The 27,805-nt window shown below is 40.5% G+C and overlaps 1 protein-coding gene across 1 annotated transcript in view; it reads left to right on the plus strand.

Annotated features, from left to right (window-relative positions):
- GPC4 (glypican 4) overlaps positions 1 to 27,805 on the plus strand; it is a 141,653-nt gene that overhangs the window by 100,370 nt on the left and 13,478 nt on the right. Inside the window, exon 3 of the mRNA XM_007517013.3 lies at positions 11,476 to 11,867. Within this exon, the coding sequence (XP_007517075.1) occupies positions 11,476 to 11,867 (392 nt within the window). The remainder of the gene's footprint in view (positions 1 to 11,475; positions 11,868 to 27,805) is intronic.

Here is a 27,805-nt window from a genome sequence, read left to right on the forward strand (position 1 = left end):
TGCAGGGAGTGGTGAATTTGTAGTGTAAGCACTGAGCCCCAGAGATAACCCTGATGGCTCAAAAAAAAGAAGTGTGTGTGTGTGTGTGTGTGTGTGAGAGAGAGAGAGAGAGAGAGAGAGAGAGGAGAGAAAGAGGAGAAAGAGAGAGAGAGAGAGAGAGAGAGAGAGAGAGAGAGAGGAGAGAGGAGAGAGAGAAGAGAGGGAAAAATACCCCAACATCTCAACTTAAACGTAGGTCACACTCATGATAAAGCTGGTGCATTTTCCAGGTGAGCTATCTTGCCAGCCCTTATTTATTTTTATGAGAATGAGAACGAAAGAAATCAGAGCAATACTCAGCTCTGGCATATGATAATGCCTGGGGTTGATCCTGAACCTGGGGCCTCAGCTTGGCAAGGCCTATGCTTTAACATTGGGCTGTCTCACTGGCACCATGAAGACCCTTTTAAAAAATTTCATATTTGTTTATTTTCCCTTTTGTTGTCCATGTATTTTTATTGTTGTAGTTATTATTGTTGTTGTTATTGATGTCGTCATTGTTAGGACAGAAAGAAATGGAAAGAAAAGGGGGACACAGAGAGGAGGAAAGACAAACCCCTTCAGCCCTGCTTCACCACCTGTGAAGCGACTCCCCTGCAGTTGGGGAGCTGGGGGCTCAAACCGGGATCCTTACCCCAACCTTGCGCTTCATGCCACGTGTGCTTAACCTGCTGCACTACCTCCCAAATCCCATGAAGACTTTTTTTGGTACCCCTCTTATCCTATGGTCTTGTCAGTGTTTCCATCTTAAATTTTTTTTAAAAAAAGAAGTTACATTTACATTTGTGTAGATTAGTTCCGTTTGTATTCCCCAGTTAGATTTTTTTTATTATATCAGTACATAAAAAAAACAAAATGTGTGCCTCACTTGGCTTCATTATTTTTGTATTCTTGGCCTTTAGCACAGTACTTGATGTATGTATTAGGTACTTTAATCATTGACCACTTTCTGACATGAATTAAATGAAGTGACAATTTTTTAAAGAACTACAAAGAAAAGCTTCCACTAATAAAAGTTACTTGAAAAGCCTACCATAATGAAAAGGTGAAAAGTTAAGAATATTATCCAAAACTAAAAATTATAGTTTATAAAAAGCCCAATGGAGCTATATATATATATATATATATATATATATATATATATATATATATATATATCAGTAGTTAGATATTAATTTCAAGCAATGCGAAGATTATCAGAGCCACAGAAGTATATAAAGTGTGTCCTGTGGGAAAACACTGTATTTTTATAAAGAAAGAAACAATGAAAATGAATTAAGAAGAACTCAGAATCTGAGCTTGGGCAAGTAATGTCATCCATAAAAACCACAAACCTGTACTATCCTCACTGTAAGCCTTCTGTGACTCTTCCTGGGTCATTGAATACTGTGGTGATTTGGTTGGTTCCTGAAGTCGTTCTAGTCCTGTCTTGTTGAGGTTTCAGGTGATCTCCTTTGGTATTCCTAGTTGAGCCGCGAGAGGAGAGAAGAGAGGAGAGAAACACAGCTGTGGCTGCTCCATAGCCCCGCCTCCGGAAGTCTCCCCATGAAGACATTTTAAAAGCTTGCATTACTTTTCTCAGTGTCTGCCACCATGTAGCAGCACCATCACCAGTAGGATGAGCAGCTTCAAAGTTCAGGAGAGGACCTGAGGTGTTCTAGCCCTCTTGCTACTAGTGCAGTGTGTTCTCTGCTACCCTTGCTCCTCATCTTGGCTTGAGTGACAAGGCATTGAGCCCTTTGTCTCTGCAATTCTATTTCTTTATCTTTCCACGAGAAAGAGACTGAAGTGGAATTGCTTTTTTTTTTTTTTGCCTCCTTGCTAATTCTTTTCTAGTCTCTGGGTAAAACTTGATAAGAATGAACCACTGCCAGCCCACTGCAATCAAATCAAGTGCTCAGACAACACACACTCACTCACTCTCTCTCTCTCTCTCTCTCTCTCACTCACTCATTCACACTTCTGTATTGACAAAGGTTTTCTGCCTTTTGAGCTGGGATCTGAAGTGTGACCAATTGTGGCTCTTGCATGGGCCCCCTCTCTCATCGGATTGGAACCGCTCCAGCAGCTCCCAGGGAGCCCTGCTTGCTTTCACTCTGGGCCTCTGCTATTAGCTTTGACTTCTTAAGAAGACATGTCACTGGCTAGAAGCCGCTGATCTGTTTGGAGGCAAGTCAATAAATGGAAGAACTTGGGCTGAGCTGCTTTTATCTACTGGATTGCTTTGATGCACTTTGAGCCGGGGCGTCACAAATGCTGCTGTTCATTCATCTCTGCATACCCTCTTCCCATAGGTCTTTCTGTCCAGGCAAAGAAAAAGAACTTATTTGATTTAGCTCTAACTTCAACTGATTGAGAGAATTCCCAACCTCTCTCTCTCTCTCTCTCTCTCTCTCTCTCTCTCTCTCTCAGCACTTGAAACTCCTGTAATAAGTCTGACTCAACCAGATCAGGTACTTGGGGGCACAGCATTTTAGGTCACATTGGCAGTGTGTCAGAATCTTTAAATACATCATCACCCTTTTTTTTCCGGGTCATTTTCCTTCTAGATCTGTATCTCATGGAAGAGGAGATTCTGCATATAGGTATAAGGGCAGGAATGTTCATCACAATATTTGTTCATCTTAATGAACAACTAGCTGGCATGTGCCATAATGATTACATTATGATCTGTTCTTGTGGACTCACAGTCAGCCCACAGTTGTTAAAAAATGATGTTTGGAGAGAATTTTTTCATCACACAGGAAATGTTGACCATACATTGTTAATGAGAACAGGGTGTAAATACATTATGAGCTCAGCCATGTGACAATCTATATATCGCCATAGGAAAAAGGCAGGAAGAAAATTCAATAACCCATTGTTGCTTTGTTTAATGGTGAGATGACTGTTGCTTTGTATTTTCATCATACCTTGTTTTTTTATTTTTATTTTTTTCAAATTGCTCCAAATTGGAAGCAATGTTTATAGGAAAAATAAAAAGTATTTTAAATAAATTTTATTAGTGATTTAATAATTATTAGCAGAGTTGTAGGGTAATGGGTACAATTCCATACAATTCCCTCTGTGTCCCATCCCCTCCATTGGAAGCTTCCCTATTCTTTATCCCTCTGTGAGTATGGACCAAAGTTTAAACAAACAAAATTCTATAAAAAAATGTAAGAACAGCTTTGGTGGCTTTTTTTTTTTGCAGGGTTATTAGTTTACAGTATAATCTTTTCCCTCATCACTCTCCTCAACAAAGGTCTGTGTCCCCACCCCCATAAGCACTATCGTTCTCCCAGGGTCTTAGATATAGGTTGACTTTTTTTTTCACATTCATATGTTCAGTTCTCTATATTCTGCATATGAGTGAAACCATTCTGTAGTTGTTCTTTACCTCATTAATTAGCTTCATTAAGCATACTCTTCTTCAATTCCATACACTTTATCCCAATGGACACAATACCATCATTTTATTGCTGAGTAATACTCCATTGAATATATATCCCATAACTTTTTTATCTAGTCATCCAATCAAAGAGCATTTTAGTTGTTCCTAAGTTTTTGCTCTTGTGAATAAAGCCTCAGTGAACACGGGAAGGTGTGTGTGTGTGTGTGTGTGTGTGTGTGTGTGTGTGTGTGTGTGTGTGCATATATCCCCTTGAATCAGTGTTATCTTTAGGATAAATGGCTAGGAGTGGGATTGCTGGATCATAAGTTATCTCCATTTGTATTTGTCTAAGGATTCTCCATACTGTTTTCCATAGTGGTTGTACCAGTTTGCACTCCCACCAGCAATGTAATAGAGTTCCTCTCTCTCCACGTCCTCTCCAACACTTCTCTTCTCTTGCTTTACTGATGGAGTTCATTCCCACAGGTGGGAGGTGGTATCTCAGTGTGGTTTTAATTTGCTGATGGCATTTTAAGAATAATGCTTGAAGATTTTTTTCTCTGAAGTATTACAATACTTACTGTTGACATTTTGGAAAAATAAAAGTTGAAGCCTTCAGCAGTTACGCTGTACAGAAAGAATCAGGGGAAATAAAGTTATATTTGAAAACAGGAAGGAATTTAATTTTTCTGATTACAGAATGTCACTGAACTTTTGGATGAAAACAAAACAAGAAATAACATTAAAAAATCACTCTGGTCTTCTGGGAGGTGGCATAGTGAATAAAGCATTGGACTCTCAAGCATGAGGTCCTGAGTTCAATCACCACAGCACATGTACCAAAGGGATAGCAAGTTCTGTCTTCTCCTTTCTCATTAATTAATAAATAAAATCTTACAAAAATGTTTTTTTTTAAAAAAAAAAACACTCTGGGACCCTGCTCCCAACATTCATCTTTAATTGACCTCATCTTTTTTTTGTGGGGGAGGGGAGAATGGGGTGGGAGGGGCAAGTACATAAAACATACCTGTGTATTCAGATGGAAATCATAACCTATTATGCTGTTTTGTGTCCTGGCATAACTCATGATATTAAAGCATGAGCAGCTAGACTCCGTCTTAGCCATATAAATCCACAACGAGGTTAACACTTGGCAGAGGCTGCTCCTGTCTCTCAGGCTGCTTTAGGATGCCCTTGGCCTACTCTGGGCACTTCGGAAGGAGAAGAAATAACAGGCTAAAGGGAATGGTTGGCTCAGTAGTAAGTGAATAGGGCTCTTTGGACGAGCCCTCTGGTGCTGAGCCTGTACATAGAAACATGGGGAGAGGGGAGGTAGATAGCATAATGGTTTTGCAAAGAGAATCTCATGCCTGAGGCTCCAAGGTCCCAGGTTCATTCTCCCGCACCACCATAAGCCAAAGCTGAGCAGTGCTCTGGTGTTTCTGTGTCTTTCTCCCTTTGCATCTCTCTCTCTCTCTCTCTCTATATATATATGTATATATATATGTATGTATGTATGTATATATATGTATATATATGTATATATACATATATATATTATAAGAAACATAGAAACAAATGGGATGAGGGAAAATGATCAGATCAGCATTTTTTTAACCATCAGAATGCATAGTTCACTCTTTTTTAAAAAAAAACCTTCAGAATGCATAGCTCACTCTTTTATCATGCTTGGGACCCAGGTTTGAGTGTGGCCTCCAAGGCATTGGAGAAAGCTAAAGTATCATGATCTCACTCTCTCTTTAAAAAAAAAAGTCATCTGGGGCCATGCAGTAGTGCACCTGGTTAAGCTCACACATTACAGTGCACACAGGCCTGGGTTCAAGCCCCAGGTTCCTACCTGCAGAGGGAAAGCTTCACAAGTGGTGAAGTAGGGCTGCAGGTGTCTGTCTGTCTCTTTCCTTCTCTGTCTCCCTCTCCCCTCTCAATTTCTGTCTGTCTCTATCCAATAATGAATGAATGAATAAATAAAAAGTCAGTATACTGTCGCACCTGGTTTAGGCCTCAGGCCCTCACCTGCCGGGGTGTGGGAGGAGACAGCATAAGGGTTCTGCAAAGGACTTTCATGCCTGAGACTCTAGAGAGTTCAATCCCCATCAACACTATAAGACAGAGCTGAGCAGTATTCTGGCAATAACCACCACCACAACAACAGTAACAAAATAAACTGTCTGATAACATTAACCGTGGGGAGAAAGGGCCAGTCCTACTTGGGCAGGGCCTTGAGTCACCTTTGATATGTCAACAGCTTTTCTGGAGGCTGCAGTTGGGAGAGTCTCTATCTACTGTTTTCACTGGCTCATACTGCTTTAGATGTATAGTATATTGCATTGTTCCTTTTCCATCTCTCCATTTTCATTAGTGATTTAATATTGAGTTGCAGAATTATGAGACAACAGGGTTATAATTCCACACTGTTCCTACCACCAGAGTTCTGGGTCCCTATTCCCTCTATTGGAAACTAGTAGTTCTAGTAGTAGTAGAAACTAATAGTAGTTCTCCCAAGGTCACAGATATGAGTTGACCATTCTTTCTTTTTTTTTTTAATTTTTGTTATCTTTATTTATTCATTGGATAGAGGCAGCCAGAAATCGAGAGAGAAGGGGGGATACAGAAGGAGAGAGACAGAGAGACACTTGCAAAGCTTTCCCCTGCAGGTGGGGGGCCTGGGGCTTGAACCCTGGTCCTTGAGCATTGTAACATGTGCAGTCAGCCAGGTGTGCCACCACCTGGCCAACCATTATTTCTATAACTATATATAAATATACTTATATATTTACCCTTTTTATGGCACTGTCTTCTCTTCCTTTCTAAGTCACACCTACATGTATTACTACTTCTGAATATCTTTCCCAATTTCCTCTTCTCTCAGGGTCCTGATGGAATTGGAGCTCTGAGCCCTTTGCTCATCTTCCATTAACATTTCTCTCCCTCTGGGAATATGGACCCAAATTCTTTTTGGGGTACAAAAGGAAGAAGTTCTGCCTTCTGTAATTACTTCTCCCTTGAAGGGAATCCGCAGTGCTTGATTCTTGGAACATAAATACTTCAGCCTCCAAGCTGAAGACTGAAGGGGAAATAATCTGTGTATCACAGACATCATATTTTAAATACTTGGAAACTATCTCCTGTCTGACTCTCTAGCACCAATGACATCACTTAAAACAGACTCTCTGAGCAGTATTTTCCATGACTACAAGTGATGGCTACAAGGCAGATCTAATTTCCAACTAACTCGCGGTGAAAGTCTGGTTTACACTACTCCTGGCTAATTTCTCTTAGCCACCAAGTGTCTTCTAATTGGCTTCAGGCAGAATGATGTGTCTTAGGCCTGCATAGTTCCTTATGATTTGACCATGACCCTGAGTTCTGAGAAATGCAAATGCAGAGTAGAGAGAATCAGGACAGCGATGAATGATGCTGTTTTTGATGTCTGGGACCTGGGCATCTAGTTTGTGTTCTCTTCCTTATTACAGAAGATGTTTTCATGAGAACAGAGGGGATGCGAATTAATTACACAAAACAAGAACAGATGCAGTTTTTCTCCCCAGAATGGTAAATGACAATATAGTACCTAATCTGTACGGACTTTGGAATCTAGAAATAATGCCTGGCATCTTTGCTAGGTCTCTTTGAAGCATGAAGCATAGATAGACTAATCCTGCCCAACTACTGGGTCTGGTAAGTGTACATCTAAGGAGAAGTGAGTTGAGATAGTTTGGATCCCTTGACTTTTGTTGGTTACTCCCATAGATGAAATAGATGAATATTTTCAAACTGGCTGTATAAAACCAAACGTTGAAGACTGTATAGATACTTGGAAAATAATGCACACATATAAAACCATGCGTGTGTGGAGAGTGGCAGTACAGTAAGAGGTGAATTGGCTGAATTAAATGTGTCTCTCTAAGAAAGTTTTATTATAGATTGATGGGACATAAAGGTTCACATGCAAAGTAAGCATACTTTCGTTCAAGTCCATAACAGTCAGTACATACTTGTTGTATTACATAGCCACTTGGAGAGATAAAGTTATCATGTTTTAATTTGTCATATCAGTTTTGTAGAATCTCTATATGGAGTCTACTCAATTGATCTTTATATTTGCAATTTTTGTGGTCTCATTAAAGATCATTCAACAATGTGAAAGAAGGAAATAAATTTGTGAAGGAGCAGATTAATTAAAATTTAGAATATATGTGCAAAACTAACGAGTGTCCCCCTGCCTCACCTTCCTAGCCAGCATCTGAGGTATCAGAAATAAAGTAAGGTCTGCAGTGAGACTGAACTGAGAATGTGTCACTTTGAAATCATTCTCCTAATTTAATCATTTCTCTTGTTCTGTGAAGTAGATATGTAGCTACACCAATCCCATAAGCCCTTGACCTCATTGCATGACTTGAAAAGAGATTCCCCCCCCCATAAACTGTTTTAAGTGTTTGTTTGACCTGGAATGCTTTGAAGCTTAAAGGATGAACTCTGGCATTTTCTAAAAGATTTAAATTAAAACTGAGCTTTATGGGTCACTCTGCCCCCACAATTAAAAACAGCACAACTCCAGATCCTATTCATTGGAAATGCACTTGAGTCTTCAAAATTTCTTGGTCATGAAAGCATAGGTCAGATAATTCTCAATGTTCCATTTCTAGTTTAAATGTGTGCCAGTTCTGGGAGCAATGTAATAAAAATTGATTTTAAAGAAGGACCTTATGATTGTCTTTTGAATCTGTTTTTTTTTTTAAAGATTCAGAAACATTAGTTGAACTGAATTTACATAAAAATCAGATGGATCTCAATAGCCTGGTCTTGCTTTTCCAATATTGTCAGAACTCTATATGTAATATCCTGGACTATAGTAGTACAGCTTGGGGTAACTTCATTTATGCCCAGATGAGGCCCGGGCAATTAACAAGTATACTAAGTGTCCAGGGAAAGTCTGGAAAGAATGACTTTTTAACATCTTTCTTTTTTTTTTTCACCTAAGACTCCCCAACTTTGCATAATCATTATGCTGTCTCCCTGGCTCCTCTCCAACTTTGAATTCTAGAAAGGAGCTGTCTGCATCTTGACATGTAGTTGAGAGAGACTTCCGTATGAGAAAATGGTGCCCTCAGCAACATAAATCATAGCCAAAAAAAAATATGGATCAAACACAATTTATTGGGAAAGCATTTTCAAACTCTAATTAAAACGCTTACTTTGAATGTTTGGCATTCAGCACAGAACTAGAGCTGATGGTGATACCTGATGAGAGAGAAAATCGGAGATACACCACTGGCTGGAGCAGTGGTTCTTAAATGTCAGGGTACAGCATAGTCACAGATGGTTAGACCCCACAGCTAGTTGTTCTGATCTCTTAGACTTAGGATAGGTCCCAAGACTTTGCATCTTTTTTTCTCCTTTTTTTGTTTTGTTAGTGATTTGATAGAGTTTCATAAAAATCATAAAATGTCAATGATATCACTTCACAACCATACCCTCCATCCCTGCCACCCCCTGAATTTTAAAATTTCAAACAGGTCCCTCTATCCCATGGATGGCTGTCCTAGGATCATATTTGAAAACCAACCAGAATTTGAAAAAACACATTCCCATAGTGTTTTCCTAGCTCCTTGTATAATGTCTGGCCTCCTTCCAGGGTGAAGAATTGTTTTATTGATTAAGATTTAAGAAATGTAATTCCACACCTGGATATGTATTTGTGTATGTATGCATGTGAATCACCACGCCTGCCAACCAAGTTCCAGTGCCATTAAAACAGAGGCCCCCCTGCCTCCTATTCGTCACCATTGTCCATTCCCATTCTCTTGTAACCATCATAGTTTTAGAGTCAGTTTGTTGAGTCCTACTATATTTTCAAGTATATTATGGTTGATTCTATCCAGGGAGTTATTTAGTTAAAAAAAAAAAGTGGAAGGCTAGGGAGTTGGCTGGTGGTGTCTCTGGTGGAGTGCACATGTTACATGTACAAGGACCTGGGTTCACGCCCCCTGTCCCCAGCTGTGAGGGGATGGGAGTTTCACAAGTGGTGAAATAGTGCTGCAGGTATCTCTTTATTCTCTCTCCTTTTCTATCTCCTCCTTCTTTCTCACTTTGTCCTATTAAGTAAAGAGAAATAACTTAAATACAATATAAAGTGTTAGAGTGTGCACCTGTAATGGGCATGAAGCACTGACCATGTGTTGCCCCATCAGAGGGAATCTGAAGAAAGTTCAAGAAAGAAAATGTAAGCGGGAGGTAGAAATAAAAACAAGAGAAAACAGAAGAGAGATGTCCTCCCCTGCTAAAAATCCACAAACATAGTTTGAAAAGTTGGAACCTTCAGAACTATGGACTGTAACTCTGTGTCATATGGGCCATTTGGGGATTATAATTAGGCATGGATTATCTCGGAGGTAAGAAACTCTACACACCTCCTTCAAAAGGCTTCCGTGTATTCAGTCTAGATTCAGAGTAACTGTGGAATTAATTATCAGCCTCTGATTTGTCCATGCAAAAAGAGAAGAAAATGGTTTTGTCACACTACCGCATGTTGATAAGCTCACTAATGTTCTGTTTTGAAAGTCTTCATGTTTTTCTTTTCTGCTGTATGATCACTTGTAGACAGATTCTTATTTGATGTGGCTCTTCTATTTTGCTTTGGTATTTATTACATTTCCAGCTTATAAACTTGATATCAGGAAGTTTATTTTTATACCAGGGAAGAGATTCTTTAGGGATGATTAATGTTGCAGGGGTCCTGTTAACTCCTCTCATCTTTAACTTGCTGAGAAAAAGCTTTCAGAAGAAAATATTGATGATTAGCCATTGGCCCCTAAGAGATTAAAATCTCTAACATTTAGGCAGTGAGTATGTGGAAGCCAAAATATAATACAATACAATACAATAAAATAAAATAAAACAAAACAACCAGGTATTCATATATTGTTGGAGGGGGATTAATGGTTTTGTCGTTGCTTTTCCATGATATCTGAAAAATGATTCAATGTATGATTCAATCTTTTATGTGCACACACATGCGTGCATACACACACACACATACACACACAAACAAACAAAAAAAAGCATCTCATGATGTTTTTCTATAGGAACCTGAGGTTAATGAGATATCCCATATGTGAACTAATGCTACAACACCTGAGAACTTATTTTTCAGAAAACCTATGTGCTTACTTCTCAGGGGTGTTTCATTATGTTTCTTGTCCTCAGGCATTTCCCAAGCAGTTTGCTTGCATGTCATGCAGCTGTAAGGAGATGGAAAACAACACCTTTTGGAAACACCAGTCCTGGTGTCAGGTTACAAGGAGAAGACATTAACTTGGGTTTAGATTCTTTCAGTAAAAAGTCCTGGGGAATCTTGTGTTCTAGATGTTGCACATCCTTTTCACCCAATTCCTCTGCACTTGCCTCATGTGTGAGAGTGTATGTTATTATATTGACTCCTGAACATTTTTCATTTTTTTTTTAATTTTTAAAAGTCTCAATGTATTTATTTATCTATTCCCTTTTGTTGCCCTTGTTGTTTTATTGTTTTCATCGTTGTTGGATAGGACAGAGAGAAATGGAGAGAGAAGGGGAAGACAGAGATGGGGAGAGAAAGATAGACACCTGCAGACCTATTTCACCCTGTGAAGTGACTCCCCTGCAGGTGGGGAGCCAGGGGCTCGAACCGGCATCCTTACCTTGATCCTTGCGCTTTGTGCCACATGCGCTTAACCCATTGCGCTACCACCCGACTCCCAATATTTTTCATTTTTTCCTTCTCTTGCAAATACAAGGCACATAAGTTAGTGACTTGGTGATGTAGGTTTAGTTTCATTTACAAGTGATCAAAGATACCCAATTTCCTCCCCAAAACCCACCCCTGTACGCAGCATGTTTATATATATATATATATATATATATATATATATATATATATATATGTTTTTTCAAATATAACTGAAAACTACTCCTTTATTTAATGACTGGGCACCTTTTCCTTCTCTCTCTCTCTCTCTTTCTCTTTCTTCTTTTCTTTCCTTTGTTGCTTTTTTTTTTTTTAGAATTCTTCAAAGAGCTGCTTGAAAATGCAGAGAAATCCCTGAATGATATGTTCGTAAAAACATATGGCCGCTTATACATGCAAAATTCAGAGCTATTTAAAGACCTCTTCGAAGAACTGAAACGCTACTATGTGGTGGGAAATGTGAACCTGGAAGAAATGCTCAACGACTTCTGGGCGCGCCTCCTGGAACGGATGTTCCGTCTGGTGAATTCACAGTACCACTTCACTGATGAGTATCTGGAGTGTGTGAGCAAGTACACCGAACAACTGAAGCCTTTCGGAGATGTCCCTCGGAAACTGAAGCTGCAGGTGACACGTGCCTTTGTAGCAGCCCGCACCTTTGCTCAAGGCTTAGCAGTCGCGAGAGATGTCATGAGCAAAGTCTCCGTGGTAAGCGCCTTTAGCATTCCGTGTTTATGTCTCATTTCATTTCATTTTTAGTTTTTTATGAATTTATCTTTCTTGGTTTTGAGGTCACCTTAGTTTGCAAGATGATGATAACTGTTTTAGAAGTGCAATTTCACACCTCTTCAAAATATACTATCACACCAAACTAGACCAACAAAGTTCCAGTATCCTTTCACCAAAGTCCATTGTAGCCTCTCCAACTTTGCACCCTGATTTGAAAGGATAATTTGACCAAGGCAGACACATCAGAGCTCTTGGCTTAGAAACCTATTCTCTCCCACACTTGATTTTATACATGTGCATTTTTTAAAATCGAAACACTGCAGTGACAAACATCTTCATCTGTCATCACTCTTTTCACTGGTTCTTTGGTCTAATTATCATTCCATGCAAGATGGTACTCGTTTTAATAACTTTAATACTAGGTTTCATACCTTCATACTCTATTTCAACTTAGGCTTCTTCCCCTCCTTAGGAGGAAATATACACATGGGCAGACTTTAAATGACAATGAGTATAGACCACTTGTTCTTGCCTTATAGCTTTCTTCATAGGATCACAAGTAGTCTTTTTTTTTTTTTTTTGTAAATAATGATCAACAAGATCATAAGATAAGAGGGGTACAATTCCACACAATTCCTACCACCAGTGTTCTGTCTCCCATCCCCTCCACTGAAAGCTTTCTTCTTCTTTTTCCTTCTGAGAGCATGGACCCAGGATTATTATGAGGTGCAGAGGTGGAATATTTGGCTTCTGTAATTGCTTCTCTGCTGGACATGGGCACTGGCAGGTCAATCTACACTCCCAGCCTATCTCTATCTTTCCCTAGTGAGGCAGGGCTATGGAGAGGTAGGGGTTCCAGGACACATTGGTGATCTTTCCTTAGTTTTATGAAGTAGGATTTTGAGTAAGATTTCATGGATAGTCAAAGCAGGTTCTATGACTACCTCAACCCCACTTTGCCCATGAATGAATGAAATTTGAAACTTCTTGAAAACCTCTCCATTTAACAATAGACTCAATACCAAAGTAGAAATAAAATACCTGGGACAAAAGCTATCTTAGCAAGATGGATCTTGGTGTTGTTTACTTTTAGGAAAAGCCAAATGCTAAAAAGTTTGGACACACTTTGATAACTTCCATTGGTTGTGAGAATGAGAGGGAAGGTCAGATCAAAACTGTACAGTATTATGAACACTACAGTATTTACCTGAATGTTCTTCAGGGTTCATTTAGAAACACAGTGGTCTCTAGCCATGCCACCCTGAACTCACTAAACCTTGTTTGAACTCAGAATCTAAGCAGGGTTGAACGTGGCTAGTATTTGCATAGGAGAGTTAGGGTGACCATACAATTTCTTATTGTCTAAACCAGAATGTACTAAGACAATAAGTTTTCATAAGCAACTAGGATTGTTCTAGGAAAAACTATATTGCGAGTTCACTGTATTTAGTGGGGGAGCTTTCACCAGGGTTAAGGTTGGGGTTGGGGTTAAGTAATCTAAAGAATCGTGTCATGAAAGAAATCTGTGCTTACAGGGCAGTCCCTATTAGAATTGGGAGAAATTTGATTGTTTGCATTCATGACTACAGTTTGGTTTGCTTGCTCATCTTTAGGGACAAAATTCTCAGGATATAATTCTTTTTTTAAATTTTATTTATTTTCCCTTTGTTGCCCTTGTTGTTTAACATTGTTGTGGTTATTGATGTCATTGTTGTTGGATAGGACAGAGAGAAATGGAGAGAGGAGGGGAAGACAGAGAGGGGGAGAGAAAGACAGACACCTGCAGACCTGCTTCACCACCTGTGAAGTGACTCCCCTGCAGGTGGGGAGCCAGGGATTTGAACCGGGATCCTTATGCTGGTCCTTGCGCTTTGCACCACATGTGCTTAACCCGCTGCGCCACTGCCCAACTCCCTGGATATAATTCTTTAGAGCATGCTTTTGCTTAATCTTTTTCCTCCTGATATTTTCATTGTAAGTTGCAAAGGTATGTGGGGACACAGTACGGTGGAGTAGTGAAGCAAGTGGGGGAAATGGATATATGGTTATAATTAAAGAAATACTCTGGTTCCTGAACTTCTGCCAGGCTTGACAGTCATTATTACTATTGTACACGCTCATGTCAGAGTCCCTCCAGAATGTATAGTATAGTTCCTTTCACCTTACACATTGCCCACTGCCAGCAATTCCCTGGGATTATCCTAAGGTGAATAGGTAGGTGCTTTGTGTTTTGAATGCCTGTGTGTGCTGAGATAAAAACGAGGGGTAGAGAGCCCTTTGTAAGTGCTTGAGGGATAGTTCCTCCCTCCCTCCCTCCCTCCCTCCTTCTTTTTTTTTTTTTTTCTCCAGAGTTACTGCTGGAGCTTGATGCTAACACCATGAATCCACGGCTCCTGGAGGCCATTTTTTCTATTCTATTGAAGGTTAGGACAGAGAGAAATTGAGAGGAGGGGAATGCCGGGAGCCGGCCCCAGTGAAAGTAATACAGAGTCCCTGAAGGAAAGGGGGAGTTGGTGAGATGAATGAAGTGAGAGACACATCAGCTGTTTCAGGTGCAGGAGAGCAGAGTCTCTGCCCTCTGCCTGCAGAGGTTTATTATTTAAACACTTTTTGCCCAGATATAGTTGACATTATGTAAGATTATTTTCATTAACATCAAGGATACAAATGACATCATGTATAATTGTTTTCATTAACATCAGGAATAACCTTAAACAACATTATTATTATTACTATTATTATTATAGACATGTTTTCCTTAGAAAGTTCCCTAGGTCTGGGGCATCCTGATCTCCCCTTGAAAGTTTCTTGGGTCTGGGGTAGCCTAAATCTACCCCTGAAAGTTTCCTGGGTCTAGGGTAGTCTAAATCTACCCTTGAAAGTTCCCTTGGTCAGGAGTAGTCTAAATTTTCCCTTGAAAGTTCCCTTGAAATGACCATCTGTGTTTTGACCATCTCCCTGTTCTGATCTTCTGTATGAATAAACACTTTTCTCTAGAGTTAAATAGCTTTTCTTCTTAACCCATTCTTGAATGGGCCTAACTAGATCATAGTAGGCTGTCCACCTAAAGAAATCCTCTGCTGCAAAGCAAGCACACGCCATGGGGGCTCTCCCCTGGCCACCCCCCCCCCACATATGAAAGTTCACCAACCCCTAGCCAACGAACGTTCACTTACCTCTACCCACACATCCCAACATTAGTTATTCGACTACATGACCCAGCACTCATCATAGATGCCTGCAAGTGAAAGCGTGGTGTTTGTGGGTAAGGGCAAGCAACAGGGCCTCTTTACATCTAAATAAAGACCACAGTCTGCCACCCACGCCACAAGCCCCTGGCCTGAGTCCAGCTACCCGAGAAGCTGCAGTGCCGATAAGTAGCTCCTCTTCTAAAAGCCTCCCAATGGGTACAGCAGCCTCTGCTCCTAGGCCATTTTTAGTCTTGTCACACTCACTGCCCATAATTGTTGTCACTATGTACTTCCCCTGGGGATTTCTTTCTGTTGTCCCCAGGTAATATTTGTGTATTTGCAATATAGCAAATAAGTCCTTAAATTATCAATGTAAGGAAAATGGCTTCAGTTTAGTCCAGGACTTTACACTTTGCAATTAGCCCTAGCCTGCTGGGGCTATGCCATACAGCAGTCTTGACTTGCCTCTGCCATTGTCCTCACGTAATATTTGTGTGTTTTCAACAGCCAATAAATCTTCAAATTATCACCGTAAGGAGAAATAGCTTCAGTATAGTCCAGGACTTTCTGCTTTGCAGTTAGCCCTAGCCTGCTGGGGCCATGCCATACAGCAGGCTTGACTTTGCTCCCGCCAGGGGATGGTGGTGGGGGGGGGGGAGAAGAAAACTAGACACTCTCAGACCTGCTTCACCACTTGTGAAGCAACCATCCTGCAGGTTGGGTGCCGGGTTCTTGAATCAGGATCTTTGCACAGGCCCTTGTGCTTTGTACTATGTGCATTTAAACTGGTGCACTACCACCCAGGCCCCGGAGGAACATTTTCTTTACATTAACCAGCCCCCCTAATTTTAAAGTAATTGATGAGAAGAAGGGCCAGGTGGCTGATACAAGCCTGACTTGCTGTTCTCTTCACTTCGCAGAGGAAAAGGCTCCTTAGGAAACCCAAGTTTCCTTCCAGAGCTCTCCACTTGGGCTGGAGGGTTTTTCGTTTCTTAAAGCCAGAGAGATATCTTATCTTATGTACTTCAATATTATTTCTATTGTTTGAGAATCACTGTCTACAGAGAACCCTAAAATCTTTTAGAATTGGTCCCTAGTCTTTATACAAATCTGCCCAAGAGATTTACATACATACAGGAGAATACAGTCTGTCAGACTTAATTTACTTTGCATAAATGTTAACATTCCAGCTGTTTACTTGAAAGGACTGTTTTATGCCTGCTTTAATTGTTTGGGATCTTTACTAGTTTTGCGTCACTGCTGAGATTTTTTTCCAGATTTGAAATCTAACCTAAGTTGAAAGTAGAACCTTCGACCAGGTTGAGTTATATTATCTAGGCTATGTAACATTTAGGCATCAGATCAGCTTTTAAAGGGGCTAGAGCTCAAACTATATAAAAATCAGGTTTGTAGTGTTTCTGTTTGAGAATATACAAGTAAGCAGTGAGGGCCGGGTGGTGGCACACCTAGTTGAGCGCACGTTACAGTGTTTGAGCCGTTCTGAGTGGTAAAGCAGTGTTTAGGTGTCTGCCTCTCTCCCTCTCTATATTTCCCTCCCCTCTCAATTTCTGGCTGTCTTTCTAATAAACAAACAAAAACAAACAAATAAAGAAAAACATACTTTTTATAAAAGCTAAAGAAGTAATATTAAAATGAGAATATACAAGCAGAACTTGTACATTTTGAGAAAATACTCATTACATGAGCCTTTGGATTAGCCAGTTAGAGATGTTCATTTCAGGTATAGTGATATGTTTTATTAATGAACAAGTAAACTTCTCCACCGGTTTGAGGACCAAAACAGTGCTTACCCATGTGGGTCATCTCTTAGCCTCCCCATAATACACGCACACACTACCCACTGCTGTCCAAGTGAAATTTTCAGGGAGAATTACAAGGGCCCCCAAAATAAGCATTCCTTCACTGGGACCAATAGAGTCTGTGTAGCTTGGGCCTGAAAAAGAGCTTTCAGAGTGAAGACTACTTTTTCTCATTAAAGACAGTCACCTCACCCCTTTTTATCTACAAAGAAGTGTTCAAAGACAGCTATGAAAACCCCTATAGTACGGGGGCTTCTTTATTCTATACTTAATGCAAGAGATGCTCCCATTTTCTTTCCCCCTCTCTCTTTATAGCAGATGCATCCTTTTATATATTTTTATTAATTTATTATTGGATAGAAACAGAGAGAAATTGAAAGGGGAGAGGAGGGGAGATAGAGAGGAAGAGACACAGAGACACCTGCAGCCCTGCTTCACCATTCGTGAAGCCTTCCCCCTGCAGGTGGGGACCAGGGACTTGAACCTGGGTCCTTGCTCACTGTAGCGTGTGCACTTAACCAGTGTGCCACCGCCTGGCCCTCCTACTTTCTCTTCATGAATAGGTGCCTTGCTTTCCCAGTTTCCTTTTGCAACAAAAGGGTTGTGGTTTGCAGTTGAGCAATGGCTTGATTATCACTAAGCCATTTAAAGGCCTTTCATACCAGCAAGCTTGGCTTCCTTGAAGAGAAAGTTACTTCTGAACTGAAGTGTACTTGTCTAGATGCTCCCCCCAACCCCCACACACACACTCGCTGGCTCCCTTGATAAGAGTACCGCAATGCAAACTTCAAAAAAGCCACTTGAATTAACAACAGATGGCTCTAGAATACCTTAGTGCTACATGTCTTTGCATTTACTTATTTCATACTTACTTGTCATGGTTCACGATACATTTCTCATTTACCTGCTTTTGGAACAGCAGTTTTGCCTGGGAGGGTGAAGTCTGCTGTGGTCTTTCAAAAACACACAAGTGGTTACATGCACCATGAAAATTAATAGCTCTTCTGCTAGAGAGCTGCATTCTCATGATTTCAATTAACACTGACATAATGGGACTATGTCTACACCCCTGTCTCAGACCACAGGGGCTATAATTAGAAATTGGTGCCTCACCATTGTGATGTCTAAATAAATGACTGTTTTGTCTTGAGACAATTTCTACCCCACTCCCTTTGGTTCTGTTTATTTTAATGCCCCAGCACTCACAAATGCACAACATGAGTCGTGATGCCTTTTTCCTGAGTCCTTATAACCATGTATTTTTCAAAATGTGCAGCACAAAAGCTTTTAACAAGTAGGGTGTAGACTTCTAATCAACCCATAATCTTCCTTTTCACTCACAATATGAAAGACTAGAATTGAAAAGAGAAAGGTGGGACTCTGGCTGTCGGAGTGGGAGGTGGTGGTCATGTAGGAAGGATGGAGAGAATTGAGATTGCATGCTTTCGAAAACAAAAATTGGGAGTCGGGCAATAGTGCAGTGGGTTAAGCGCATGTGGTACGAAGTGCAAGGACCAGGATAAGGATACCAGTTGAAGCCCCCGGCTCCCCACCTACAAGGCAGTTGCTTTACAGGCGGTGATGGAGGTCTGTAGGTGTCTATCTTTCTCTCCCCCTCTCTGTCTTCCCCTCCTCTCTTCATTTCTCTCTGTCCTGTATAACAATGATGACATCAATAACAACAACAATAGCCACAATAACAATAAAAATATTGAATCTTCCACAAGACGGTTAATGCAGTGATGTTTGACTTACAGGTGTAGCAGTCTAGTGCTTATAGGCCTAATGAACAATTGAGTCAGACTTAGAACCAAGTCAAAACATTCAAAACCAAGCAAGACATACTTTTAAGTACTTACACAGCTTCTTCGATTTATTTACTGTGCGTTTTTCAAGTCTGCCTGAATAAGTCCCTACTTATTCTACCTCTTTTGTTATGTTATAAAAGTTCTATGGCTGATGTTCCACAGGGAAGCAATTATACAATCCAGACCTTCCACCTTCTACAACCCACAGTGACCTTGGGTCCATACTCCCAGAGGGATAAAGAATAGGAAAGCTATCAGGGGAGGGGATGGGATACAGAGATCTGGTGGTGGGAATTGTGTGGAGTTGTACCCCTCCTACCCTACAGTTTTGTTAATGTCTCCTTTTTTAAATAAATAAAAAAGGAAAAAAGGTTCTATGGCTGGAGAAATAGCTCAGCTGGAAGAGCACTGAACTTGCATGCCTGAGGTTCCTGGCTGGATATCCAGTGATGCATATGCCAGGGTGTTGCTCTGGCTTGTTCTCACCCTGTCTCTATCTCATGTGAAACTGTATCTAACATGACATAAACATTTAGGGGGAGCAAGACAGCTCATCTGGATATTGTGCCTGCTTTGTCTTGCTCACAAGTCAGGTTTGAGCCCAGCCGGCCCCCACTACACTAGAGGAAGCTTTGATGCTGTGGTGTGGTCTTTCTGCCTCTGCCTCTGCCTCTGCCTCTGCCTCTGCCTCTGCCTCTCACTCTGCCTCTGCCTCTGCCTCTCCCTCTGCCTCTCCCTCTGCCTCTCCCTCTGCCTCTCACTCTGCCTCTCACTCTGCCTCTGCCTCTCCTTCTCCCTCTCCATCTCTATCTCCCTCTTCATCTCCCAGAGAAAAAGTCATCTAGGAGCATTGAAGCCATGGCAACAACAAATGATAAAAATCCTGTGAAATAAGGAAAATAAGAACTTCTCCCTCCCTGTGTATGGGCACTGAATCCAAAGCTAGTTAGTTTTATTTAATAAACTCATCACATCTCACAGTATGTTTGGGTTCCCTATCTATTTCTTTTACCATGATTTGGGGAAATATTTCCTGTTGTTTTTATTGGTTACATATGTTACCAAGCAACAGATAAAAATAGACGAGTTCTGCTTGTTTGGTGCTGTTGGCTGTGTACGCCCTGCATGTGCAGAAACACACAATGATGCAGAGAATGTATGTAAGGTGTTGCAATAAATGGAAAGGAAATGTGTTTTGAACTTCAGTACAGTATGTCAGCTGCCATCGCTGTGTAATGTGGCTTAAGGCTCATTCCAACTTACTGAAATAAAAACCAGCCCCATGTAAACAGTTTTTTACCATTTGTCTTTTCTGGAGGCTACTGGCAGTAGTTTTTAATGTGGTATTTGGAAAATACAGCTTACTTGGTAGAAAGTCTCACTCTATATTCAGAGTCATTGCATAGAAGGGAACTTTTTTGCAAAGGTGTTTCATAGCAGAAATAGTGGACAGATGGTAGGAATGAGCATTTTTAAGAGTCTTAATAAGGTTTAAAACACACACACACACACACACACACACACCCCTCAGACTGTTTAGCACGTCATATAGACTGACTCCTAAAACATCAATTTCTTAGATTTAGAAATCAACTATTACTGTATTATCATTATGGGTCAGTACCTCCCATTCATTTTGAATTGGCACAGTAGTGTGAGTCCAGGGTACTGGGCAGTGGTTCACTTGTTGAGTGCACATGTTACCATGCACAAACACCAGGGTTCGAGTCCCTGGTCTTCACCTGCAGGAAGGACACTTTACAACCAGTGAAGCAGGTCTGCAGATATCTGTCTTTCTCCCTCTCTATCTTCCCCTCCCCTCTCAATTTCTCTCTGTCCTAGTAAAAAAAAAATGTCAGGAGTGCTTCACTGAGCCCCACCTATAACCCAGGTGGCAAGAAAAAAAGTAGTGTGAGTTTAAATGATCTTCCTTGTTTCTTTCATGCTGCCCTATCCAAATCAGAATTTCAAACCACTTTATTCTGGCATTTAATATCACAAATATTTTATATAACCAATGTTTCACTTTTGATTAGAAATCAAGTCCCTATTACATTTAGCTATGATTAAAAAAAAACATTAACACTTTGGTCAAATGCATGTGTTGTCTCTTTTGTTCAAGGAAACATTTATTTTCCTCCATAGCCAGCTTTTGAACTGTGTGTGAGTTCAGGCTGGTGAGTGATGACATATATATAATTTCTCACCTATGCAGCATCTTGAGCTATTCCAGAGATAGAACATTGGCTAAAAAGCCACTTTTGCTTATGAAATAGTATGGTATCACTTCAAGGTGTCTATTTAAATATAGCTCTATATAGAACAACCTTCCAACATAAATACAAATTCATCTGACCAATAAAATAGAAAGTTTAGACATGCCACTAGAAAGTTTCCAGCCAGTGTGCTGTGTTCACTGTGTGTGCGCAGCCTTTGAACAGAATGTGACTCCATATCCTATAAATCAATAGAACCCCATAAATGCTATCAGTAGGTTAGTGCTTCTGACATCAATAACTGTTACTTGAATCTTGAAGACCAAGACCTTGATTACAATTAAGACACAGAAACCGTGGTCCGGGAGGTGGCACAGTGGATAATGCTTTGGACTCTCAAACATGAGGTCCCATGTTCAATCCCTGGCAGCACATGTACCAGAGTGATGTCTGGCTCTTTCTCTCTCTCCTATCATTTCTCATGAATAAATAAATAAAACTTTTTTAAAAGGGTCTACTTCTCTCTTTAAAAAAAAAAAAGACATAGAAACCAAATAAACATTTTACCTCTTTGATCAATAAGCATTCTTTGTGTTCAGTGGCTCAAGGGTCCTTTGGGAGTGCATACTTTTACTTGCTCTTTTAAAATACTAGCTATTTCCCTAATAGAAGCTAGAAAGTATAACTTCTTAGGGCTCTTTTTTCTTTTCTTTTCGCCTCTAGGGTATCGCTGGGGCTCAGTGTCAGCGCTACTAATCCACTGATCCTGGTGGTCATTTTCTCCCACATTGAAAAATTTGATAGGACAGATAGAAATTGAAAGGAGAGGGGGGAGCTAGAGAGGGAGATAAATACAGACACCTGCACACCTGCTTCACTGCTCTTGAAGTGTCCTCCCTGCAGGTGGGGAGCCAGGGGCTGGAACCTGGATCTTTGCATGAGTCCTTCCACTTGCTACTGTGTTCACTTAACCAGGTGCACCACTGCCCAGCCTATAGGCTTTTTAAAAAAATGTAACTTTTCCTTCCTTCTTTCCTTCCTTCCTTCCTCCCTTCCTTCCTTCCTTCCTTTTTACTTATTTATTGGATAGAGATAGCCAGAAATTGAGAGGCAGAGGGATATATATATATATATATATATATATAGAGAGAGAGAGAGAGAGAGAGAGATGTTTGCATGCAGCACTGCTTCACCACTTCTGAAGCTTTCCCTGAGTCTTTGTGCATTGTGACATGTGCACTCAAAGAGGTGTGTCACCATACGACCCCCAAAAATATAACTTTAAAAAGTGCAGTCATAATTTCCCCCACCCCCCATTCCTGCATGGATCAGTGAATAACTGAGGATTAGGAAAGGCCCACTCCTTTTTTGACTCCCATGTAGCATGATCATTGGGTCTTGATATCAGTCTACTTGATGATCTATTTAATAGATTTTAGAAGTAATTGATTTTCAGTGTTGTCAGGGACTAAATATGTGCACAATTGAATTTCTGTCTAAAATGAGTAAAGTTCCAGAATGCAGCATAACCTAGTTGTGTTATTAGGTCTGCTTTGGAATTGAAAGATTTGACTTTGGTGTGGTGGCGAGTGACCACTGAGAGCCTGCAAAGGAGCACCTCCCAAGCCTTGGTATATCATTGCATGACTGCATGAACCACTAGATCAAGGAGACTCTAGACTTTCCCTCTCCTACCTCCCAAACACCCCTGGAGAATTTCACTTGAGGGATCATATTCTGTTAGGCAATTTCTTCCTTGTAGTAGTGATGCCTTCTGTTTCTCTTTGCCAACCTGCCTTGCTTCTTACGGAGAAACAAACCCTTGAAGATTGTGGCTGTCCAGGAGGGCGGTCTGGAGTCAAGCAGATAGGGAGCTTGGTCCTTGCCCCTGTGGATTCATCTTCCTGAGCTCAGCAAGGTTTGTGGAAGTGGGGACTCATATTTACTCATATTTGGAGGTGGTCACATTATTCCTCCAGGTGCATGACAGTTACTCAGGAGCCTTAGTTTTGGAAATCACTTGTTTTTAAGACCCTTTTTAAAATGCTAGAACCCCATCCCACACAGAGATTTATTTATTGCTTCTGAAGTCTCTTTATGTTAAATACTGCAGGGTAGTCTGATTTGTGGTCAAATGAAAGGCAGAAAGATGAAAGGCAGATTTTTCCTAAATTTGGTATATGTTCTCTCATTTTTCTTACAACTTCCCCATCTCTTGTCTCAGTTCTGGTCTTACTTAGTGCTTCTATAGCATGTTATAGCTGACTTGCTTGTGATCATTTTTATAGTTACACAAGACATGTGCAGAGCATAAGCCAACACTCAGCCAAAGAATGAAATGCAAAAAGTCTGCCAAACCCAGCTTCATAATACCCATTTAATCAAACTCTACTATGTCATTTAGTCTGGTCTCTGATTTTTCTTAAAACAGAGGTCCCCAACTGTTTTTATTTATTTATTTATTTATTTATTTAAAGGAGATGTGTGGAATTTCTGGTGCATAGAGGATTGGACTTGTAATTGAATGAAGAACCCAGTGGACCACTTCCTGGAGTTAAAATGGCTGGGTGATATTTTGGGAAATGTGTTTCTCAAATTAATAATGGTAGAGTTTAAATTACTTCCTTATTTTCTAAAGGCTGTATTCCATTGTGGAATTTCATATTTTCTAGAATAGAGTCCCGTATTCTAAGACTGAAATTCCTTCTTGTCTTGATGCCTCGTGACAAATATATTCCAGAATAATCCCTGGTACATGGTAGGCTCTCAGTTATAATTTGTTTCCACTTACAGCTTTTTTACATTTCTTCAACCTAGGACATTGTCAATTTTGAACTTGATATCCATTAAAGGCAAAGTGCTGCATTGTTTGTCATAAGCTTTAACATAGTCAGTTTTTACCTCTGCAAAAAAAAAAAATTAAATTCTAAGTAAAAAAAAATAGAACAACTAGTGCCCAAGTTTCATATCTTCTGTTTGAGACAACAGGCATATGTGATCTTTCCTGGAAAACTTTTCATCACAAATGCTTGCTAAGGAGCAGTACTTAAATCAGATGGATTTGGAAATCATCAGGCAATACAGTAAGGTGTCAGGTTATAAAATTAACATACAAAAGTCAGTGGCATTCCTCTATGCAAACACTCAGAATAACATGAAATCCAGAAATCAATTCCTTTTACTATAGCAACAAAACAATAAAATATCTAGGAATAAACCTAACCAAACAAGTGAAAGACTTGTATATTGAAAATTATGAGTCACTACTCAAGGAAATTGAAAAAGACACAAAGAAGTGGAAAGATATTCCATGTTCATAGGTTGGAAGAATTAACATCATCAAAATGAATATACTACCCAGAGCCCCACACCTATGGACATCTAATCTCTGACAAAGGTGCCCAAATTATTAAATAGGGAAAGCGGAGTCTCTTCAACAAATGGTGTTGGAAAAAAATGGGTTGAAACATGCAGAAGAATGAAACTGAACCACTATATTACACCAAATACAAAAGTAAATGTGGATCAAGGACTGGGATGTTAGACCAGAAGGTATCAGATACTTAGAGAAAAATGTTGTCAGAACTCATTTCCGCATAAATTTTAAAGACATCTTCAACAAAACGAATCTAAGAAGACTAAGGCAAGAACAAACCTATGGGACTACATCAAATTAAAAAGCTTCTGCACAGCAAAAGAAACCACTACCCAAACCAAGAGACCCCTCACAGAATGGGAGATAATCTTTACCTGCCATACATCAGACAAGAGGCTAATAACCAAAATATATAAAGAGCTTGCCAAACCCAACAACAAATAACCCCATCCAAAAATGGGAGGAGGACATGGACAGAATATTCACCACAGAAGAGATCCAAAAGGCAGAGAAACACATGAAAAAAATGCTCCAAGTCTTTGATTGTCAGAAAAATGCAAATCAAGACAACAATGAGATACCACTTAACTCCTGTGAGAATATCATATATCAGAAAAGGTAACAGCAGCAAATGCTGGAGAGGTTGTGGAGTCAAAGGAAGCCTGCTGCACTGCTGGTGGGAATGTAACTTGGTCCAAGCTCTGTGGAGAACAGTCTGAAGAACTCTCAGAAGGCTAGAAATGGACCTACCATATGATTTTGCAGTTCTTCTCCTGGGGATATATCCTGAGGAACCCAACACACCCATCCAAAAAGATCTGTGTACACATATGTTCTCAGTAGCACAATTTTTAATAGCCAAAACCTGGAAGTGTCCAACAACAGATGAGTGGCTGAGCAAGCTGTGTTATATATACACAATGGAATACTGCTCAGCTATTAAAAACACTCATTCCCCAGTAAAGAACTTAAAAAAATCAGATGGAGCAGGGTGGCTGTCAGCCAGTCTGTTAGTCTTTGTTATTTTTAAATTATCTTTATTTATTTGATAGAGACATCCAGATATTGAGAGGTAAGGAGAATATAGGGAGACAGAGAGACACCTACAGATCTGCTTTACCATTCGTGAAACATTCCCCCTGCAAATGGGGACTGGGGGCTTGAACCTCTGTCCTTGTACACTCCACCAGGTGCACCACCACCCAGCCCCTTTTAATTTTCTTTTCTTTTCTTTTCTTTTCTTTTCTTTTCTTTTCTTTTCTTTTCTTTCTTTCTTTCTTTCTTTCTTTTTTTTTTGCCTCCAGGGTTATCACTGGGGCTTGGTGCCAGCACTATGAATCCACTGCTCTTGGAGGCTATTTTTCCCATTTTGTTGCTCTTGTTGTGGTTGTTATTGTTATTGCTGTTGTTGTTGTTGGATAGGACAGAGAGAAATCGAGGGGGGAGACAGAGAAGAGGAGAGAAAGATAGACACCTGCAGACCTGCTTCACTGCTTACAAAGCACCCCCCCCACAGGTGGGGATTGGGGGCTTGAACCGAGATCCTTATGCTGGTCCTTGAGCTTTGCATCATGTACACTTAACTAGCTGCACTACCGCCCAGCACCCCCATTAATTTTCTTAAGTGATTTAATATTGATTTACATGATTTTAAGATAACAGGGGTACAATTCCATACAGTTCCAACCACCAGAGTTCCATGTCCCATCTCCTCCATTGGAAGCTTCCCTATTCGTTGTCCCTCAGGGAGTATAGACCAAAATATTTTATGGGGTGCAGAAGCTGGAGTGTCTGGCTTCTGTAATTGCTTCTCCACTGGATATGGATGTTGGCAGTTTGATCCATACCTCCGGCCTGCTTCTATCTTTCCCTAGTAGGATAGGGCTCTGGAGAGGTGAGATTTGGGGACATATCAATGAGGTCATCTGCTCATGGAAGTCAGGATGGAATCATAGTAGTATCTGCAACTTAATGGCTGAAAGGTGTTGAGATACAAAACAGGACAAATTGTTTAATAAACAGAAACCCAGAAGTTGGGATACAGCAGATGAAATTAGGAGTATTCGTGTGGGAAGAAGCTAAAAAGTCTATTTTAGGTATCTTCTAAGGGGCCCATGACTTTAGTAATTTTTCCCTGAGCTTGTTAGCTAACATACAGGTGGAGTAAACATATTGTCTGACAAGATGGTGTCAGAATTGAGAATAAGGCTAGAAAGTGGATTAGGGCAGAATGTAGATCTGAAATATGAGGCAAGTATAGAAATACCATTAACTGTGTATCCCATTGATCTGACCCAGGGCCCATATATGTATTCCTATTTAGCACAGGAACCTGTGTAACCTCAGAGTCCCTGTCAGCCTGAGCTCACAGTCCATCATCACACCTGGGATCATTCTAGGCTGCATTCATTTCAGGACCAGTCTTCCTCAAGTGGAAGAGTAGGCTGGCCCAGCCTCCTTTCAGAGAGTGGATTAGTCCCTACCATTGCTGCTCTGTTAGTGTCTTTGCTTTGAATTTCTTGTCTCAGAAATGTGTGAGTCGTATTCAGTGATGTCTGTGGCCCTTGCTAGCCCTAGACTTCTATGATCCTCTGATTCTCCAGCCACCTTTTCTGCCCATGTTTGTTTGCTTGTAATAAGGGGTAGACAATTGCCCAAGTTCCAAAATGTATCATTTTAAAGGAATGATGTACTGGCTATCTAGAGTGGCCGTTCCTCCAGGATATTGAGTAGCCAAGAAGTTACTGTATCTGAATATATAGGTTTTGCTTTCCCCCCTCCACTATATAAATCCACTGCTCCTGGTGGCCATTCCCCCCTCCTTTTTTTCTTTTTCATTGGATAGGACAGAGAGAAATTGAGAGGGGTGGGGGAGATAGGGAGAGAGACAGGGAGCCTGCAGACCTGCTTTACCACTTGTGAAACTTGCCCCCTGCAGGTGGGGAGCCAAGATCTCGAGCTGAGGGTCCTTGTGCCTCATATTGTGTGTGCTCAACCTGGTACGCCACTGCCTGGCTTCCGAATATATAGTTCTAAGGACCATTTCAGGACACATGAAAGCATTTTGAACTAGTTAAAACTGTGGAAAAGTCCTAGCTCTTCGGAGAAAATACGGACTTTGGTATATGTATCTAGCATCTTTTTGATGCTTTCTCCCCCTTTTAAGGTTAGAGTTCTATCTGGGGAAGAGACAAAGAGTGAGTGTGTGTGTGGTGGGGGAGGGAGCCCAACAGTGTGCAGTTTTTCTCATGACAGATCTGATCCCCATCTTGTTCCTAAGAGAACTGTTGATAAGTGGTATCCCAAATAATAGTCCAGAGCAGGTTCAGTGCACTTCCCTATATCGTGGTGGTATCTGCTTTCAAAAGTCAGTGTTTGCAGAACTGGTTGGTACTGATAAAGAGGAATCCACTAATCTGCTATTGACCTAAAAGGGCAGGTGGGGCAGTGAGAATGAGAAGACAGGAACTTTTGATTAGCTGCCAGCCTGTGATACCTAGTCCCCA

The sequence above is a fragment of the Erinaceus europaeus genome, chromosome X (genome assembly GCF_950295315.1).
Source record: "Erinaceus europaeus chromosome X, mEriEur2.1, whole genome shotgun sequence".
Taxonomy (NCBI): domain Eukaryota; kingdom Metazoa; phylum Chordata; class Mammalia; order Eulipotyphla; family Erinaceidae; genus Erinaceus; species Erinaceus europaeus.